The 20275-nt window shown below is 39.4% G+C and overlaps 1 protein-coding gene across 8 annotated transcripts in view; it reads right to left on the bottom strand.

Annotated features, from left to right (window-relative positions):
• Positions 1–637: 637 nt before the first annotated feature.
• LPXN (leupaxin) overlaps positions 638–20275 on the bottom strand; it is a 51023-nt gene continuing 31385 nt past the window's right edge. For all 8 annotated transcript variants that reach the window (XM_054437718.2, XM_063670897.1, XM_054437719.2 and 5 more), the window contains 2 exons: positions 1807–1955; positions 638–1486 (listed from right to left, as the gene is read on the bottom strand). In XM_054437718.2, the coding sequence (XP_054293693.1) occupies positions 1217–1486; positions 1807–1955 (419 nt within the window). In that variant the 3' untranslated portion in view covers positions 638–1216. The remainder of the gene's footprint in view (positions 1487–1806; positions 1956–20275) is intronic.

The raw sequence follows: 20275 nt of genomic DNA, 5'->3' as shown, positions 1-20275 counted from the left end.
ATTTGTGGCTGGGCGCAGTGGCTCACGCCTGTAATCCCAGCACTTTGGGAGGTCGAGGTGGGTGGATCACCTGAGGTCGGGAGTTCAAGACCAGCCTGACCAACGTGGAGAAACCCCATCTCTACTAAAAATAGAAAAATTAGCCTGGCGTGGTGGCGCATGCTTGTAATTCCAGCTACTCAGGAGGCTGAGGCAGGAGAATTGCCTGAACCCAGGAGGCGGAGGTTGCGGTCAGCCGAGATTGTGCCATTGCACTCCAGCCTGGGCAACAAGAGTGAAACTCCATCTCAGAAAAAAAAAAAAAAAAAAAGAAAAAGAAATGAATTTGTAAGGTATCTAATGGATAGCCAGGGTTTCTCCTTCTGTAAACAAAGTAATAAAAACAATTTTAAGAAGCTTTGTCATTTTTAAAAATGATTCAATCATCTAAGTCTAGAAAATAAAATGGTTATGGGACCAAACTAAAAAGAAAAATTAGTGAAAAGGAGACCCTCCTTTTAATTTCTTCCGATTAAAATTTTTAAAGTGTGCATTGGATGGAAGGAAACGAGGTATGATATAATCTTAATTGTACATAGTGCCTAGTATATAACACGGGAAGCAGAAAGTTTATCTCCCAAACAAATATGACAATGAGTTATTGAAACCGCAAGCCAGTTTATTTATCAATGATGTCAGTACTCAAAGTTGTCCAGTTAAAATCTACTTCCTCTTGAAAAACAAAAATACACTGAAGGAAGATGCAAAGAGCTAAGAGTGGTATCACGATTTCACAGCAGTGATTGTAAGGCAGTGAACCACACGGAAATGGGAAAACTTGAAAAGAAACAAGTATCAGGGCCAAATTAGAGAAGATATGAGTAGGGCCATCACTAGAGATGAAAACAGAGAAACCTAAGAAAACCAGTGCTGGCAATGAATTATGCAAGTGGAAAATACATCTGTAGAGGGACTAGATAGAAGGACCTAGATCTAACTCCAAGTACTTGATTGGAGAAGAGAGGGAGAAAGAGAATTTATAGAATTAACTGTATAGAAGCCTAAAAAATAAGATTATCAGCCTAGTCATGTAAAGTCTAGAAGTTCCTTTATTTGCTCATCACCTTTCCTTTTTCTATAAGACTATTAAGCAGAAGGTCAGTAACAGCAAATCTACCCTTTCCCGTCTTGGTTTAAATTTTATAAGGAATCTGAAGAGGCTGTGGATCAGTTGGCATTACAGTGGGAAGAGCTTATTGAAGCAAGGTTGACAATAGGTCTTGTCATTCTGCTCCCTGAAAATGCCCTTCGACAACTGTGTCAGGCAGAAAGCACACACAAAGTGCTCAGGATGGAACTTGTACCCCATGGCACTGATACAACGGCCAGTGATGGGCTGCCCACATCCATGGCAGAGCGTTCCCCGGCGGTGATGGTAATGGAGCTCACAGAATGGACGTCCATCCAGTTCAAAGAAGGAGCCAGTAGAAAAACTGGTGAAGCAGTCCTAGGGGTAGAGAGAAGAGAGAGAAAAGGAATGCAAATGTCAAGAGGTAAAATGTCAGCAAAGTAAAATTTTCAGCCTTGAAATTCCTGCCAGTTACCTGCCAGCTACAGGAATTTCCCTCAGGTTCTTGACAAATGGAGACTAGATTTCCCACTTGCAAAACAGACAAGCAAAGGGATCTGTATTTCATTTCTCCTTCAGGATGCCCACATCCATTCCTCATTCAGGACTGTGAACCCTTTCACTAACTGCAGCTCTTCCTCTCAGAGAGGACAACCCTTGACTTTCCCTAAGTCCAAAAGAAAAGTGATTATACAGACCCCACAAACAAAGCACTCTGGGTGCCAGACAGTGTCCATGGCTGAAAGGTAGTTTTCCAACACTGGGCGATTGCAGCCACCACACTTGGGTGAGAACATGGCTAAGAAATCCTTTCGGCAATATGGCTTCTTGTCCTTCTCATGAAAGCCTGGAGAGATAAAATCAGGAATTCACTGTTGCAGGTTGAGCCCTGAAAGCTACACTGGAGACTGAGAGGAGGCCCTTTCAATCTTAGTGTCCTCATATTCAAAATAGGATGATTATTGTTACCTAATTCAAAGGGTAGTTGTAAGAAATAAATGAGATAATGCAGATGAAGTGTTTTGGCATTGTGTCTGGTTCATAGTAAACATTTAATAAGTGTTAGGGGCTATTGCTCCTCAGTGCCTTTGTACTAAGTATTTCCTTGGCTTGGATAGTTCTGTCCCAGAACCTGATATAGTTGCCCTCTTCATGTGATGCAAGAATCACTCAAATATCATCTTATCAGAGAGGCATCTCTTCAGTCCCTCCTCATCACATCATCTTCTTTCACTGTCTTTATGGCATTTACCTTTATCTAAAATCATCTTTGTGGTCTGTCTCCCCTTACAGGAACATTAGCTCTGAGAGAAACTAGATATTGTTGATCTTGTCACCATTATATCTCTAATATCTAAAACAGCAACTGGGAAGAAAAAAAGTGTCTGATATTTTAAAATAAAATACTACTAAATAATAATTTCCAAATGGATGCAAGATCTAAACATAATGACTCATACCATATATTTGAATTAAAAATAGATGTATTCCTTTTTTATTTTTTGTGTGGGTATATTATTTTTATTGTTTAGCAGCAGTGTATGAAAATCCCAGTTATTCCTCAGTCTTTACATCACTTGATATATCCATATATTTCCTTTTTAATCAATCAAATGGATGTTATCTATCTATACAATGTTATCTCATGGTAGTTTTGATTTGTATTTCCCAAAAGGCTAATGATACTTAGGGTTTTTTTAATGTGTGCATTTGCATTTCATATCTTGTCATTAATGATGTATTCCTCTTTAATCTGGAAATAGAAAAACTGTCATAAATAGAACCCAAATTCCAAAAGCAAGTTAAATATTAATAAATTTAGCTACATAAAAACATATCTGAATGACTTACACATGTCAAAAAATCACCATAAACAAAGACAAAGAACAATCTGAAGGAAATATTTGCTAATTATATTCCAGAAAGACATAGCTAATACAAAGAGCTCTTAAGTATATGTATGGTTTCAATTATTGTTGTACATAATTAAAAAGTGAAAAAATTGGCCAGGCGCAGTGGCTTGCACCTGTAATCCCAGCACTTTGGGAGGCCGAGGCTGGTGGATCACAAGGTCTGGAGATAGAGACCATCCTGGCTAACATGGTGAAACCCTGTCTCTACTAAAAATACAAAAAATTAGCCGGGCATGGTGGTGGGCGCCTGTAGTCCCAGCTACTTGGGAGGCTGAGGCAGGAGAATGGCGTGAACCCAGGAGGCAGAGCTTGCAGTGAGCCAAGATCGCGCCACTGTACTCCAGCCTGGGAGACAGTGAGACTCTGTCTCAAAAAAAAAAAAAAAAGTAAAAAAATTAAAATGGAAAAACATGAATCCCTAAAAAATTGAATCAAATTGAAGAAAATTAACTGTATATCAAACTGATGACATGAGCAATAAAATAAATAATTTGGAGATTGCTGGCAAGATGACCGAATAGGAACAGCTCAGGTCTGCAGTTCCCAGCGAGATCAACACAGAAGGGAGGTGATTTCTGCATTTCCAACTGAGGTAACCAGTTCATCTCATTGAGACTGATCAGACAGTGGGTGCAGCCCATTGAGGGCGAGCCAAAGAAGGGTGGCCTTACCCAGGAAGCACAAGGGGTCAGGGAACTCCCTCTCCTAACAAAGGGAAGCCATTAGAAACTGTGCTGTGAGGAACAGTGCACTCCAGCCCAGATACTGTGCTTTTCCCATGGTCTTCACAAACCGCAGACCAGGAGATTCCCTCTTGTGCCTATGCCACCAGGGCCCTGGGTTTCAAGCACAAAACTGGGTGGCTGTATGGGCAGACAGTGAGCTAGCTGCAGGAGTTTTTTTGTTTTTTGTTTTTCATACCCCAGAGGAGCCTGGAATGCCAGTGAGACAGAACTGTTCACTTCCCTGGAAAGGGGGCTTAAGCCAGGGAGCCAAGTGGTCTGGCTGGGTAGGTCCCACCCCCATGGAGCCCAGCAAGCTAAAATCCACTGGCTTGAAATTCTCACTGCCAGCACAGCAGTCTGAGCTTGACCTGGGATGCTAGAATTTGGTGGGGGGAGAAGCGTCCACCATTGCTGAGGCTTGAGCAGGTGGTTTTACCCTCACAGTGTATACAAAGCCACTCAGAAGATCAAACTGGGTGGAGCCAACCACAGCTCAGCAAGGCTGCTGTGGCTGGACTGCCTCTCTAGATTCCTCTTTTCTGGGCAGGGCATCTCTGAATAAAAATGGCAGCAGCCCCAGTCAGGGGCTTATAGATAAAACCCCCATCTCCCTGGGACACAGCACCTGGGGAAGGCGTGGCTGTGGGCACAGCTCCAGTAGACTTAAACATCCCTGCCTGACAGCTCTGAAGAGAGCAGTGGATCTCCCAGCACAGGGTTTGAGCTCTGCTAAGGGTCACACTGCCTCCTTGAGTGGGTCCGTGGCCCCCGTGTCTCCTGATTGGGAGACACCTCCCAGTAGGGGCTAACTGACACCTCATACAGGAGAGCTCTGGCTGGCATCTGGTGGGTGCCCTGCTGGGATGAAGCTTCCAAAGGAAGGAACAGGCAGCAATCTTTGTTGTTCTGCAGCCTCTGCTGCTAATACCCAGGCAAACAGGGTCTGGAGTCGACCTCCAGCAAACTCCAGTGGACCTGTAGCAGAGGAGCCTGACTGTTAGAAGGAAAACTAACAAACAGAAAGGAATAGCATCAACATCAACAAAAAGGACATCCACTCAGACACTCCATCTGAAGGTCACCAACTTCAAAGACCAAACGTAGAAACATCCAAGAAGATGGGGAGAAACCAATGCAAAAAGGCTGAAAATTCCAAAAACCAGAACACCTCTTCTCCAAAGGATCACAACTCCTCACCAGCAAGGGAACAAAACTGGATGAAGAATGAGTTTGATGAACTGACAGAAGTAGGCTTCAGAAGGTGGGTAATAAACTCCTCCGAGCTTTATAAAGGAGCATGTTCTAACCCAATGCAAGGAAGCTAAGAACCTTGAAAAAAGGTTAGACAAATTGCTAACTAGAATAACCAGTTTAGACAAGAACATACATGACCTGATGGAGCTGAAAAACACAGCATGAGAACTTTGTGAAGCATACACAAGTATCAATAGCTGAATCGATCAAGCAGAAGAAAGGATATAAGAGATTGAAGGTCAACTTAATGAAATAAAGCAAGAGGACAAGATTAGAGAAAAAAGAATGAAAAGGAATGAATAAAGCCTCCAAGAAATATGGGACTATGTGAAAAAAACACATCTACGTCTGACTGGTGTACCTGAAAGTTATGGGGAGAATGGAACCAAGTTGAAAAACACTTCAGGATATTATCCAGGAGAAGTTCCTCAACCTAGCAAGACAGGCCAACATTCAAATTCAGGAAATACACAGAACACCACAAAGATACTCCTCGAGAAGAGCAACCCCAAGACACACAATCATCAGATTCACCAAGGTTGAAATTGAGAGGTGACAATGTGCTAGCAGCCCTCGCTCGCTCTCGGCACCTCCTTGGCCTCGGCATCCACTCTGGCCGTGCTTGAGGAGCCCTTCAGCCTGCCGCTGCACTGTGAGAGCCCCACTCTGGGCTGGCTAAGGCTGGAGCCAGCTTCCTCTGCCTGCAGGGAGGTGTGGAGGGAGAGGCACGGGCAGGAACTGGGGCTGCATGTGGTGCTCGTGGGCCAGTGCGAGTTCCAGGTAGCACGGGCTCAGCAGGCCCCGCACTCAGAGTGGCCGGCCAGCACCACCAGCCCCAGGCAGTTAGGGCATTAGCACCCGGGCCAGCAGCTGCGGAGGGTGCGCTGGGTCCCCTAGCAATGCCGGCCTACCCATGCCATACTCGAATTCTCGCCAGGCCTCAGCTGCCTCCCTGTGGTGCTGGGCTTGGGATCTGCAGCCCGCCATGCCTGAGCCCCCACCGCAGTGGGCTCCCATGCGACCCGAGCCTCCCCGACAGGTGCTGCCCCCTGCTCCATGGCATCCAGTCCCATCGACCACCCAAGGGCTGAGGAGTGTGGGCGCATGGCATGAGACTGGTGGGCAGCTCCACCCGTGGCCCTGGCACGAGATCCACTAGGTGAAGCCAGCTGGGCTCCTGAGTTGGGTGGGGACTTGGAGAACTTTTATGTCTAGCTAAAGGATTGTAAATGCACCAATCAGCACTCTGTGTCTAGCTCAGGGATTGTAAATGCACCTATTAGCACTCTGTGTCTAGCTAAAGGTTTGTAAATGCACCAATCAGCGCTCTGTGTCTAGCTAATCTAGTGGGGACTTGGAGAACTCTTATGTCTAGCTAGAGGATTGTAAATGCACCAATCAGCACTCTGTGTCTAGCTCAGGGATTGTAAATGCACCAATCAGCACCCTGTCAAAACAGACCAATCAGCTCTCTGTAAAATGCACCAATTAGCAGGATGTGGGTGGGGCCAGACAAGGGAATAAAAGTAGGCTGCCTGAGCCAGCAGCAGCAACCCACTTGGGTCCCCTTCCACACTATAGAAGTTTTGTTCTTTCACCCTGCAATAAATATTGCTGCTGCTCACTCTTTGGTTCCGCACTGCCTTTATGAGCTGTAACACCACGAAGGTCTGCAGCTTCACTCCTGAGGCCAGCAAGACCACGAATCCACCGGGAGGAATGAATAACTCCAGATGGGAGGAACGAGCAACTCTAGATGCACCGCCTTAAGAGCTGTAACACTCACCGCGAAGGTCTGCAGCTTCGCTCCTGAAGCCAGTGAGACCATGAACCCACCAGAAGGAAGAAACTCCGAACATGTCTGAACATCAGAAGGAACAAACTCCGGACACACCATCTTTAAGAACTGTAACACTCACCGCGAGGGTCCGTGGCTTCATTCTTGAAGTCAGTGAGACCAAGAACCCACCAATTTCCGACACAAAATGAAGGAAAAAATGTTAAGTGCAGCCAAAGAGAAAGGTTGGGTAACCCACAAAGGGAAGCCCATCAGACTAACAGCGGATCTCTTGGCAGAAACCCTACAAGCCAGAAGAGAGTGGGGGCCAATATTCAACATTCTTAAAAGAATTTTCAACCCAGAATTTCATATCCAGCCAAACTAAGCTTCATAAACAAAAGAGAAATAAAATTATTTACAGACAAGCAAATGCTGAGAGACTTTATCACCACCAGGCCTGCCTTACAAGAGCTCCTGAAGGAAGCACTAAATATGGAAAGGAATAACTGGTACCAGTCACTGCAAAAACATACCAAATTGTAAAGACCATAGATGCTATGAAGAAACTGTATCAACTAATGGACAAAATAACCAGCTAGCATCATAATTACCAGATCAAATTCACACATAACAAGATTAACCTTAAATGTAAAGGGACTAAATGCCCCAATTAAGAGACACAGACTGGCAAATTGGATAAAGAGGCAAGACTCATTGGTGTGCTGTATTCAGGAGACCCATCTCACGTGCAAAGACACACATAGGCTCAAAATAAAGGGATGAAGGAATATTTACCAAGTAAATGGAAAAAAAAAAAACTAGGGGTTGCAATCCTAGTCTCTGATAAAAAAGACTTTAAACAAACAAAGATCAAAAGAGACAAAGATGGGCATTACATAATGGTAACGGGATTAATGCAACAAGAAGAACTGACTATCCTAATTATATACGCACCCAATACAGGAGCACCCAGATTCATAAAGCAAGTTCTTAGAGATATACAAAGACTCTTAGACTTCCACACAATAATAGTGGGAGACTTTAATACCCCACTGTCAATATTAGACAGATCAATGAGACAGAAAATTAATAAGGATATTCAGGACTTGAACTCAGCTCTTGGCCAAGCAGACCTAATAGACATCTATACAACTCTCCACCTGAAATCAACAGAATATACATTCTTGTCAGCACCACATCACATTTATTCTAAAATCGACTATGTAATTGTAAGTAAAACACTCCTCAGCAAATGCAAAAGAACAGAAATCAGAACAAACAGTCTCTCAGACCACAGTGCAATCAAATTAGAACTCAGGATTAAGAAACTCACTCAAGAACAGGCAACCTACAAAATGGGAGAAAATTTTTGCAACCTACTCATCTGACAAAGGGCTAATATCCAGAATCTACAATAAACTCCAACAAATTTACAAGAAAAAAACAAACAACCCCATCAAAAAGTGGGCGAAGGACATGAACAGACACTTCTCAAAAGAAGACATTTATGCAGCCAAAAAACACATGAAAAAATGCTCACCATCACTGGCCATCAGAGAAATGCAAATCAAAATCACAATGAGATACCATCTCACACCAGTTAGAATGGCGATCATTAAAAAGTCAGGAAACAACAGGTGCTGGAGAGGATGTGGAGAAATAGGAATACTTTTACACTGTTGGTGGGACTGTAAACTAGTTCAACCATTGTGGAAGTCAGTGTGGCGATTCCTCAGGGATCTAGAACTAGAAATACCATTTGACCCAGCCATCTCATTACTGGGTATATACCCAAAGGACTATAAATCATGCTGCTATAAAGACACATGCACACGTATGTTTATTGCAGCACTATTCACAATAGCAAAGACTTGGAACCAACCCAAATGTCCAACAATGATAGACTGGATTAAGAAAATGTGGCACATATACACCATGGAATACTATGCAGCCATAAAAAATGATGAGTTCATGTCCTTTGTAGGGACATGGATGAAACTGGAAATCATCATTCTCAGTAAACTATCGCAAGGACAAAAAACCAAACACTGCATGTTCTCACTCATAGATGGGAATTGAACAATGAGAACACATGGACACAGGAAGGGGAACATCACACTCTGGGGACTGTTGGGGGGAGGGGGGAGGGATAGCATTAGGAGATATACCTAATGCTAAAAGACGAGTTAATGGGTGCAGCACACCAACATGGCACACATATACATATGTAACTAACCTGCACATTGTGCACATGTACCCTAAAACTTAAAGTATAATAATAATAATAATAAAAGAAACTCACTCAAAACTGCACAACTACATGGAAACTGAAAACCTGCTCCTGAATGACTACTAGGTAAATAACAAAATTAAGGCAGAAATAAACAAGTTATTTGAAACCAATGAAAACAAAGACACAAAGTACCAGAATCTCTGGGACACATTTAAAGCAGTGTGTAGAGGGAAATTTATAGCACTAAATGCCCACAAGAGAAAGCAGGAAAGGTCTAAAATTGACACCCTAAAATCACATTAAAAGAACTAGAGAAGCAAGAGCAAACAAATTCAAAAGCTAGCAGGAGACAAGAAATAACTAAGATCAGAGCAGAACTGAAGGAGATACAGAATGAAAAACCCTTCAAACAATCAATGAATCCCGGAGCTGGTTTTTTGAAATGATTAACAAAATAGATAGACTACTAGCCAGACTAATAAAGAAAAAAAGAGAAGAATCAAATAGACACAAAAAAATGACAAAGGCGTTATCACTACTGATCCCACAGAAATACAAACTACCATCAGAGAATACTGTAAACAACTCTATGCAAATAAACTAGAAAATCTAGAAGAAATGGATAAATTCCTGGACACATACACTCTCTCAAATCTAAACCAGGAAGAAGTCGGATCCCTGGATAGACCAATAACAAGTTCTGAAATTGAGGCAGTAATTAATAGCCTACCAACCAAAAAAAGTCCGGGACCAGGTGGATTCACAGCAGAATTCTACCAGAGGTACAAAAAGGAGCTGATACCATTGCTTCTGAAACTATTCCAAACAATAGAAAAAGGGGGAATCCTCCCTAACTCATTTTATGAGGCCAGCATCATCCTAATATCAAAACATGGCAGAGACACAACAAAAAAAGAAAACTTCAGGCCCATATCCCTGATGAACATCAATGTGAAAATCCTTAATAAAATATTGGCAAACTGAATCCAGCAGCACATCAGAAAGCTTATCCACCACGATCAAGTCAGCTTCATACCTAGGATGCAAGGCTGGTTCAACATACACGAATCAATAAACATAAGCCATCTCATAAACAGAAACAATGACAAAAACCACGATTATCTCAATAGATGCAGAAAAGGCCTTTGATAAAATTTAACACTGCTTCATGATAAAATCTCTCAATAAACTAGGTATTGATAGAATGTATCTCAAAATAATAAGAGCTATTTATGACAAACCCACAGCCAATATCATACTGAATGGGCAAAAACTGGAAGTATTTTCTTTGAAAATCGGCACAAGACAAGGATGCCGCTTCTTACCACTCATATTCAACATAGTGTTGGAAGCTCTGGCCAGGGCAATCAGGAAAGAGAAAGAAATAAAGGGTACTCACATAGGAAAAGAGGAAGTCAAATTGTCTCTGTTTGCAGATGACATGATTGTATATTTAGAAAACCCCATCATCTCAGCCCAAAATCTCCTAAAGCTGATAAGCAACTTCAGCAAAGTCTCAGGATACAAAATAAATGTGCAAAAATCACAAGCATTCCTATACACCAATAATAGCAAAATCATGAGTGAAACTCATTCACAATTGCTATAGAGAATTAAATACCTTGGAATACAATTTACAAGGGATGTGAAGGACCTCTTCAAGGAGAACTACAAACCACTGTTCAAGGAAATAACACAGGACACAATCAAATGGAAAAATATTCCATGCTTCTGGATAGGAAGAATCAATATTGTGAAAATGGCCATACTGCCTAAAGTAATTTATATATTCAATGCTATCCCCATCAAGCTACCATTGACTTTCTTCACAGAATTAGAAAAAACTACTTTAAATTTCATATGGAACCAAAAAAGAGCCTGCATAGCCAAGACAATCCTAAGCCAAAAGAACAAAGCTGGAGGCATCAGCTACCTGACTTCAAACTACACTACAAGGCTACAGTAACAAAAACAGCATGGTACTGGTACCAAAACAGATATATAGATCAATGGACAGAACAAAGGCCTCAGAAATAACACCACACATCTACAACCATCTGATCTTTGACAAACTTGACAAAAACAAGCAACAGGGAAAGGATTCCCTATTTAATAAATGGTGTTGGGAAAACTGGCTAGCCATATGCAGAAAACTGAAACTGGACCCCTTCCTTACACCTTGTACAAAAATTAACTCAACATGGATTAAAGATTTAAACATAAGACCTAAAACCATAAAATTCCTAGAAGAAAACCTAGGCAATACCATTCAGGACATAGGCATAGACAAAGACTTCATGACTAAAACACCAAAAGCAATGGCTACAAAAGCCAAAATAGACAAATGGGATCTAATTAAATTAAAGAGCTTCTGCACAGCAAAAGAAGCTATCATCAGAGTGAATAGGCAATCTACAAAATTGGAGAAAATTTTTGCAATCTGTCCATCTGACAAAGGGCTAATATCCAGAATCTACAAAGAACTTAAACAAATTTACAAGAAAAAAAAAAACAACCCCATCAAAAAGTAACTGAAGGATATAAACACGCACTTCTCGAAAGAAGACATTTATGTAGCCAACAAACATATGAAAAAAAAAGCTCATCATCACTGGTCATTAGAGAAATGCAAATCAAAACCACAATGAGATACCATCTCACACCAGTTAGAATGGCGATCACTAAAAAGTCAGGAAAGAACAGATGCTGGAGAGGATATGGAGAAATAGGAATGCTTTTACACTGTTGGTGGGAGTGTAAATTAGTTCAACCATTGTGGAAGACTATGTGGCAATTCCTCAAGGATCTAGAACCAGAAATACCATTTGACTCAGCAATCCCATTACTGGGTATATACCCAAAGCATTATAAATCATTCTACCATAAAGACACATGCACAAGTATGCTTATTGTGGTACTATTCACAAAATCAAAGACTTGGAACCAACCCAAATGCCCATCAATGATAGTCTGGATAAAGAAAATGTGTCACATATACACCATGGAATACTATACAGCCATAAAAAAGAATGAGTTCATGTCCTTTGCAGGGACATAGATGAAGCTGGAAACCATCATTCGCAGCAAACAAACACAGGAACAGAAAACCAAACACCGCATGTTCTCACTCATAAGTGGGAGTTGAACAATGAGAACACATGGACACAGGGAGGGGAACATCACACACCAGGGCCTGATGGAGGCAGGGGACTAGGGGAGGGATAGCATTAGGAGAAATACCTAATGTAGATGATGGGTTGATGGGTGTAGCAAACCACCATGGCACATGTATACCTATATAAGAAACCTGCACATTCTGCACATGTACACCAGAACTTAAAGTATAATAATAATAAAAATGAAATAGTTCATTCAAGTAACTTTAAATGATAGTGTTCAGAGTGTACAGTCCTAATGATGCAAAACAAGCTACAAAGAAATCTTAAACTGTTTTTATATATACTGGAAATTCGCTGAGAGTAGATTCTGATGCTCTTACCATATACACATGAAAAGGGTTACTATGAGTGAGGATGGATATGTTAATTTGCCTAACTGTAGTAAATATTTCACTGTGTATATCAAAATATCATGTTGTGTACCTTAAAAATATACAATAAAATAATACAATATATATACACAATAAAAATAATTTGTTCATTTACAATATTTATGTATTTTTTGAAATTATTACAGGTAGATTGCATAATAAAGCAAATAATTATATTAATGTATTTGGAAAGCAAGATTTCCAGCATTAAAAAAGACACAAGTAATCAAACAAATCAAACAAAAAACTGTATCATTACACTATATCAGATATATTAGTATGAACTCATGACTTACTTTTCTTTAAAAAAAAAACAACAACAACAGATTCTATCTGGGTGCAGTGGCTCCTGCCTGTAATCCCAGAACTCTGAGAGGCTGAGGCAGGAGGACTGGTTGAAGCCTGGAGTTCGAGATGAGCCCTAGGCAACTTAGTGAGACCCACTCTCTACAAAAAAATTTTTAAAAATTAGCCAGACCTGGTGGTACACGTCTGTAGTCCCAGCTACTCAGAAGGCTGATGTGGGAGAATTGCTTGAGTCCAGGAGTTCAAGGCTGTAGCAAGCTATGATAGCACCTCTGCACTCTAGCCTGGGAGACAGCATGTGACCCTGTCTCTATAAAATTTAAAAACCTTAAAAAGTAGATCTGAAGCTCTGTCCACTGAAAAACCTAAAAGAAATGACATCCCAGAAATAATGAACACTCCTAATTTTTAAATATCCTCAATGAGGCAGTCTTTTTGGAGAAATGGATGATTCCAAGTATGTGGCAGAGTTGACGAGATAGGCCTGATATATCTTGCTGTGCCAAGGAAATAGGAAGATTACTGGGATCATATCAGAAAGATACAGTAACCAAATTGAAGGGGCTACCTCTGACCTCAGATAAAAAAATTTGAGCATTAAAAAAATACTAATTCAATAGATCAAATTATATGAAGTATATATAACTCCTTGAGTTCATAATGATTTTTTAAAAATAAAAATTTATTAGTCTCCACTGGATATTGTTAATGAACTCATTCATTACCCTTATAATTACTCTTATTAACAGAAAGTGTCAAACACTTATCTCACCTTTCCTGTATGAGACATATTCCAAGATAACCCAATAACTGATGATAGAAAGTTTTTGTAGAACTCAGCTAATAAATATAGAAGGAATAATAGAAAATTCAGCATTTTACTATCTATTCCATTGGATTTAGGGAATAGTCATCAATGGGGAACTTAAAATAGAGGGATCAGGATGACACTGCTTAAATTTAGTGGTCAATGTTAGTATCAATAAAAGTGGTCAACCAGTCATATACCTCTTGATGTGATTCAACAAGAAGTATACTGCACCCACCACCTGAAACCTATTCTTGTCATCCAGACCCCCGAAAACTGAACCTAAACCTAGTCATCTCTAGGTCTAAATTAATAGTTTAAGGAAAATATAGGAGATGGGGGCAGGAGTAAAGCAAATAAGTTAAACAGTATCATGAGAAAGCAGCCAGTCAAATAAATAATATGCGATATTTTATGGGATACAGGTTCTGGATTCATTAACAAATCTATGGTATAAAAAAGCAGCAAAGAGAGGACTAATAATAGAATTTTTTAAATTTGAGAGACAAAACAGTCAAATGCAATGCACTGACCTTGCTGAGATCCTGATTCAAGCAAACCAAGCCTGTGACATTTTCTTAGAAATTTGAATAGGAATTGTAAATGATAATAAGGAATTCTTAATTTGTTAAGCATAAAGGTAGTTTTTAAAAAGACCTTCTCAGCTAAAAGTGATGCATGCCGAAGTACTTAATGATGAGATTACATGACTTCTAAACTTGCTTCTTAATATTCCAGCAAGAAAAAATGTGGATGGATGGGTGAAGGTTAATAGAGGAATCCATTTGGCAAAACACTTGTACTTATTGAAGCTAGGTAAGGAAGCACTTTTATGTTTAGACTGTACTATAAAAAGCAATTTGTTGAGGTATAAGAACTTTCTCTTTAATACATGAAATTTTCACTGTTAAGACACATATTAGAAAATTCTTGGCTTGAGTCTTACTGATCCCATGTCCAGGTAATGGAGCTACACTGAGAATAAGAAACTCATGGTGATTGTTTTTTAAAACCTTTTAAAACAAGTGCACCCCACAAATCAATGAATAGCCGCAAAATAAATAATTTTAATAATAATATGTTGGACATTATGAGTAAGTCAGGAAACTCAAAAGAAAACAATGAAGTTGTAATTTTTGCTAATTAGTAGTTGAATTTCTTTTTTTTTTATTATTATTATACTTTAAGTTTTAGGGTACATGTGCACAATGTGCAGGTTAGTTACATATGTATAAATGTGCCATGCTGGTGTGCTGCACCCATTAACTCGCCATTTAGCATTAGGTATATCTCCTAATGCTATCCCTCCCCCCTCCCCCCACCCCCCAACAGTCCCCAGAGTGTGATGTTCCCCTTCCTGTGTCCATGTGTTCTCATTGTTCAATTCCCATCTATAAGTGAGAACATGCGGTGTTTTAGCTAAGTAGTAAAAACAGTGTTAAATAAATATACTCAATACTGGAAGATATATGGAATGATCCATATATTCATATATTCCTGGTAATAATATTAACGGTATTATTCTTTTGGAGAATCACTTGATAATCTATATCAAGGTTTTTTTAAAAAAGATGTAGACATCTAAGTCCTAGGAATTAATTAATACAAATAATTCAAAAGAAGAAAACATTATGTTTAATGATATTTATTATAGTACTACTAAACACCAGAAGTAATCTAAATATGATACTATTGTTAATACATTTAGTTGTTTCCAATGTTTGGAACTATAATAATGCTTCAGTGAAAATCTTTGGGCATATAGCATTTTATTTTTTGTTTATTTACATAAATCCCTAATGGAATAATTGATAATGTTAAAATTATTATAAAACTATTATGAAATTATGATGAAACAACATGGAGAAATGCTTAAGTATAAAAAAAGAATTTTAGGCACACAATAACTTATGTGCGCACACATATATGAATAAATGTAGAAAATCATTGCTAGGAAAAGTTTTCTGTATTGCTTTAGGTTAATAGGGTAATAAGTTAAAAACAAACGTTTCTGCAAGGTCTTTTTATTGTCTTTACACTTACAAAAAAATTAACTAATTAATCCTTAAGCACTTATTCAAGTGATATATTTGCTCTGTTTTGAAACTCACTTCCCTGAGACACCCAAATGGCTTAGTTCTTTGCTTACCTCAGGGGTCTGCTTAAGAGAACAAGTGACTCAACCACTGTGTCTCAAATATTACCTAATCACTCTCTCTCTCGCCATGCAGAGTAGGTCGTAGTTAGTTGGCTAGTTTGATTACTGTTTGTCTCCTCCACCAGAATACATTAATCATGAGGGCAAGAACTTTCCTTTTTGTCACTATATCCCTAGTACTTAGAATAATGCTTGACACATATATAGTAGTTGTTCAATAAATATCTACTGAATGAGCAGACATAAGAAAAATATTACAATAGCAAAATTGAGATCATCTGCTCCAGAGTATATTGCAGTTTAGAGTCTCACTTCAGCATTGACTAGAATATACATAAATAGATTAACTTTTATGTAAGAATCCCTCCTTAGTATTTACTTAGAGAGACACCTAAAATGAAAACTATATTATCAGCAATCCCATTTATGGAGCATCTGCATTATACTGGTTCCACTGAAGGCTCTATCTATAGTACTAAATTAAAATGAGATTTTTTCAGAGCAACCTTCTGAAGTAGGCTTTAGCCCCATTTAACAAATGTGAAAAGACAGCTTAGAGAATTTACACCTGACTAGTCAGTAGAGGAGCTGAGATTCAAATCTAGGCCTAACTTCAAGGCCTAACTTCAATGTCATACCTCTAACTTAAATGCACCCTGACTTTGACCTCTCTGTGGGAACTGACAGTATCAGCTGAGCACAAATGTCACAGCCCAATAATTTTGTAAATATGAGAGTTCTACCTCTTCCCCACTAAGACAGCATGTAAGCAAAGCATGCACAGTATTCTGTAAAGCAGACTATCTAGAAAACACTATTTCTAGAAATCAGCTTTGATAACAGCAGCTAGATCACAACATGACAATAGAAGCAGCTAGGTGTTGGGACCCAAACCATATAGCTGCAGTTTTTCCATTACCTCGTCACTTTTTCACATGCCTTGCTTTGTTCAACTTTGCTTTCTTTAAAAAGCAGACAATTTAGCAGAATTTTGAGGCCTACAGATCTGAATCTAAACTAGTAATTTTATATGCTGTCCTGTGTTCTTCCTCTAAACCCCTGAGACACAGAAGAGTTCACTTTACTTTTTATTTACTCTGTCAAATGATGTCTAGGGTCTATTCAAGGGAAACTGAACACTGTAAGTCCTACTATTTAAGAAAAACAAATACCTGCAACCACCTGTCTCAATTTTGTGTAGCATAATAGTGTTTCTCAAACTTTAGTGTGCATTATTCATCTGGGAACTTGATAAAATGCAGATTGCTGGGTCTTCCACCCTGAGTTTTTGATTCAATAGGTCTGGGATGGGGCCCAAGATTTTGCATTTCTAATAAGTCCCCAGGTGATGCTGATGCTGCATAAAGCAAATGACACAAAACGGAGCTTGCCTATAGGTAGGCATTACTTGAGAAAACTGTAAGACATGCCAACTATCTGAGAAATGACCCTCATCTAGGCATCTGCTGGACAGCTGGTTTCGAGAGTGGGATAGCAGGGGAGTAACAGCCTCTGTTTCAACTTGGGTAAATCTCAGGAGAGAAATCAAAAGCAATCACCCAAACTTGCTGTGATACCCCTGCATTTCATAATCTAATAAATTAAGAAAGTTTCAGCTCTTGCTTTCTTGGAGGATCTCTCTGGGACCAATTACCTCTAGAGGAAGAATGAGAAATACTGACAATTAAAAGTGCCATAAAAAGAGGGAGAGTGTTTATACTCTGGTGAGGCTCTTAGCCACAGGAGAAATTAGGGAGCACCTGCATGACCTGGATAATGAACAATTAAAAAGAAACACAGGTAGACATTGAAGAACTCATCCCTGTGGGAGGATGCCAAGGACCAATGACTTGAGCCTTAAAGAGGAATTCTTTGAACTGATGAAAAAATGCAAATGAATTTAATTTCCCAGGAGGCTCAGAGGTTAAACTGTCATTATAGAAACTCTTTGTGACTATGTAACTTGGGATGAGACCCTAATTAATGAACTGATCATATGGCAGGAGACCTTTTTACAGAAAGCCAGGCATAAAAAGGAAAATACAACCCAAATGGAGCTTCTGATCAATAAATGTCACTTTTTGTCATGTGGCTCTATGTATAAATATGTTTTAAGTGTTGTTTCCTGTTTATATAAAGCCATAAATGACCCCATCAGCCCTGTCTGTTTAGAGGGGGCCTGAGTCAAGAAAATGAGAACTAGCTACCTTAATGGTGCTTTCTGGTCATCCCACGGATTGGGTATTTTTTTGTGTGTGTATCTAACTTATGTCTCTACTTGAAATGCGCCTATGTCCTGTTGTTCTGCTTTCAGGCAACTTCTCCATCATAATGATCCATGGGCAGTATTCACTTGCTGACTGTTGTACTCAACTAATTCTCAGACTTTTATGGCTACCAATACAATATAAATTTATTGTGACACAATTTAATATGATTTGGATTAAGTGTCAATGAAAAATGCTGCTTAGGTAAAATACCATCTAGAAATGAAATACCTAATGATTTGTGAAAAAGCATTGAGCAAGCTCCAGTGAACAAGCAAATTACTACAGAGCACTTTTCTAGTGGATTCTGTCAGCGCTACTGTATCTGGGTCTATTGTCAAATAAAGCATATCGTGTTGGTACCACGAAAGTAAAGAGATCCAACAGCAGAAAAGGAATTGAATTTCAGTCAAAAGGCAGTTGTGATGTTTTATAAAAAACAAGGAACTTGCAGAAATGATAACCCAAGATGAAATCTTGCCTCTTCAACTTTCTAACTGTGTGACTTTAAGAAAATCACTTTACCTACCTAAGACTGATCTATAACTAGGTAAAATGTTGAATAAACTTGCTCTCACAAGACTGTAGTGGCATCATATAAATTATTTTTAACCATATACATAATAATATGCCTGATATTTAGGAAAGTCTCCATATTAGTAAAGGGCCTAAACACATGGGATTTTCTTTACTCCCTCCTGAAACATCATTAACATGACAGTTAAGGAATTATGTAAATTATAAAGAGCCATAAGGAAAGAGAAAAAAGTAAAGGATATGCCACCAGATGAGATATTAACTAAATTTTCAAGAATTTAAAGTAGGTTATAAGAGTGGTAACTGGCTTAACATAAATAAGAAAACTGGAACTTATGTCTCCACAGATGGGAGAGGTCAATAAAAATCAAGCCATCTTGAATATGATAACATCAGAGGGGCTCAGGAACTGAATGCATGAGATACTCTTCAAGGCTAGAAACAGGACTGGTTGAAGGTCTAAAGAACCATTGGAAGGTTAGATGCCTTATCTTACCGTAAGATGCAGTGATTATTTCTGTAAATATTGAACAAGAGAGTCTCAGTGATCAGAGATGTTGGACACCATGAGGAAACGAGTCAAGCTCTCTACTGAAAAAGGGGAATTAAGTAAAAGTTGACATGCTGAATGGTGAAAAACCCATTCCCCCATCCCCTTTTTCAATCTCAGAATGCTGGCAAAGAGAACATCTCTTTAGCATAATTGACTCAACAGAAAAGACCTAAGATTGTCATATTCAGGAGTCACTCAACAAAATGGCCAGAGCATCTTACCTGAGTACCATATAGTCAAGTCTACCAGTCAACAATTTCTGTCTATATCCACGGAGTTTGCAATTAGCATTTTAGCGTCTCATTCTTAAATAGTAACAGACAACCATGGATCGGCAGTATTGGCAAAGACCAGTGTAAACAAATGTAAGGCACCAAGATGTAACATATATCAAACTCCAAATTGAACTGCAAAACATTCCTCCAAACAGGTAGCCAAAGATTATCTGTACAATTCTGGAATTCCTCACTCCTGTTCAGGAGAAAACAGGTAAAGAAAAAGGAAAACTGAGAGAAGGATTCCTTTGAAGAAAACTGTGCTATGAGTGCCCCATCACTACGAAGAAAGATGAGGTATAGTTCTTGATAACCTCAGGTTAAAAGAGGGACTTCACTGGGACCACTCAGGCAGTTGGATATGTGTGCCTTGGCATTAGTGAGATGCAGTTAGTGGTATCAGAGTTACCCCTGGAAAAAGTCCATAGGTGAGTCTGGCTGAAAGAGCCTGCGGCAGCTGAATAGAAACATGCAGCTAAAAATTATAACTCTACTGGCTGCCAGAGAAAAGAGTAAGTTATCCATGGCCCTTCTATGAAAATATGAGAGGAAGAGATGATCTGGAACGATGTTAATAATTTCTAAGGGTTCACTAGGAGGGAACAATGAAAGCCCCTTGAAAAAAGAATCTTTACAAAACAAATCCTCAAAGAAACATGACAAGGAGAGAATAGCCAGTCAAGACACGTAAAGGGCAATCAAGAGTTCACTGCTGGACCTGTCTTAATCCCAAAAAGAATTCAGGGAAAAAAGTCAGAGCTAAACACTGGCTAGGCCTGAAGAGCAGAAAGCCAATTTAACAACAATC

This window comes from Pongo pygmaeus, chromosome 9 (assembly GCF_028885625.2).
Source record: "Pongo pygmaeus isolate AG05252 chromosome 9, NHGRI_mPonPyg2-v2.0_pri, whole genome shotgun sequence".
Lineage (NCBI taxonomy): Eukaryota > Metazoa > Chordata > Mammalia > Primates > Hominidae > Pongo > Pongo pygmaeus.
Note: the sequence above shows the minus strand (reverse complement) of the source record. Positions and strands in the feature narration are given on the sequence as shown.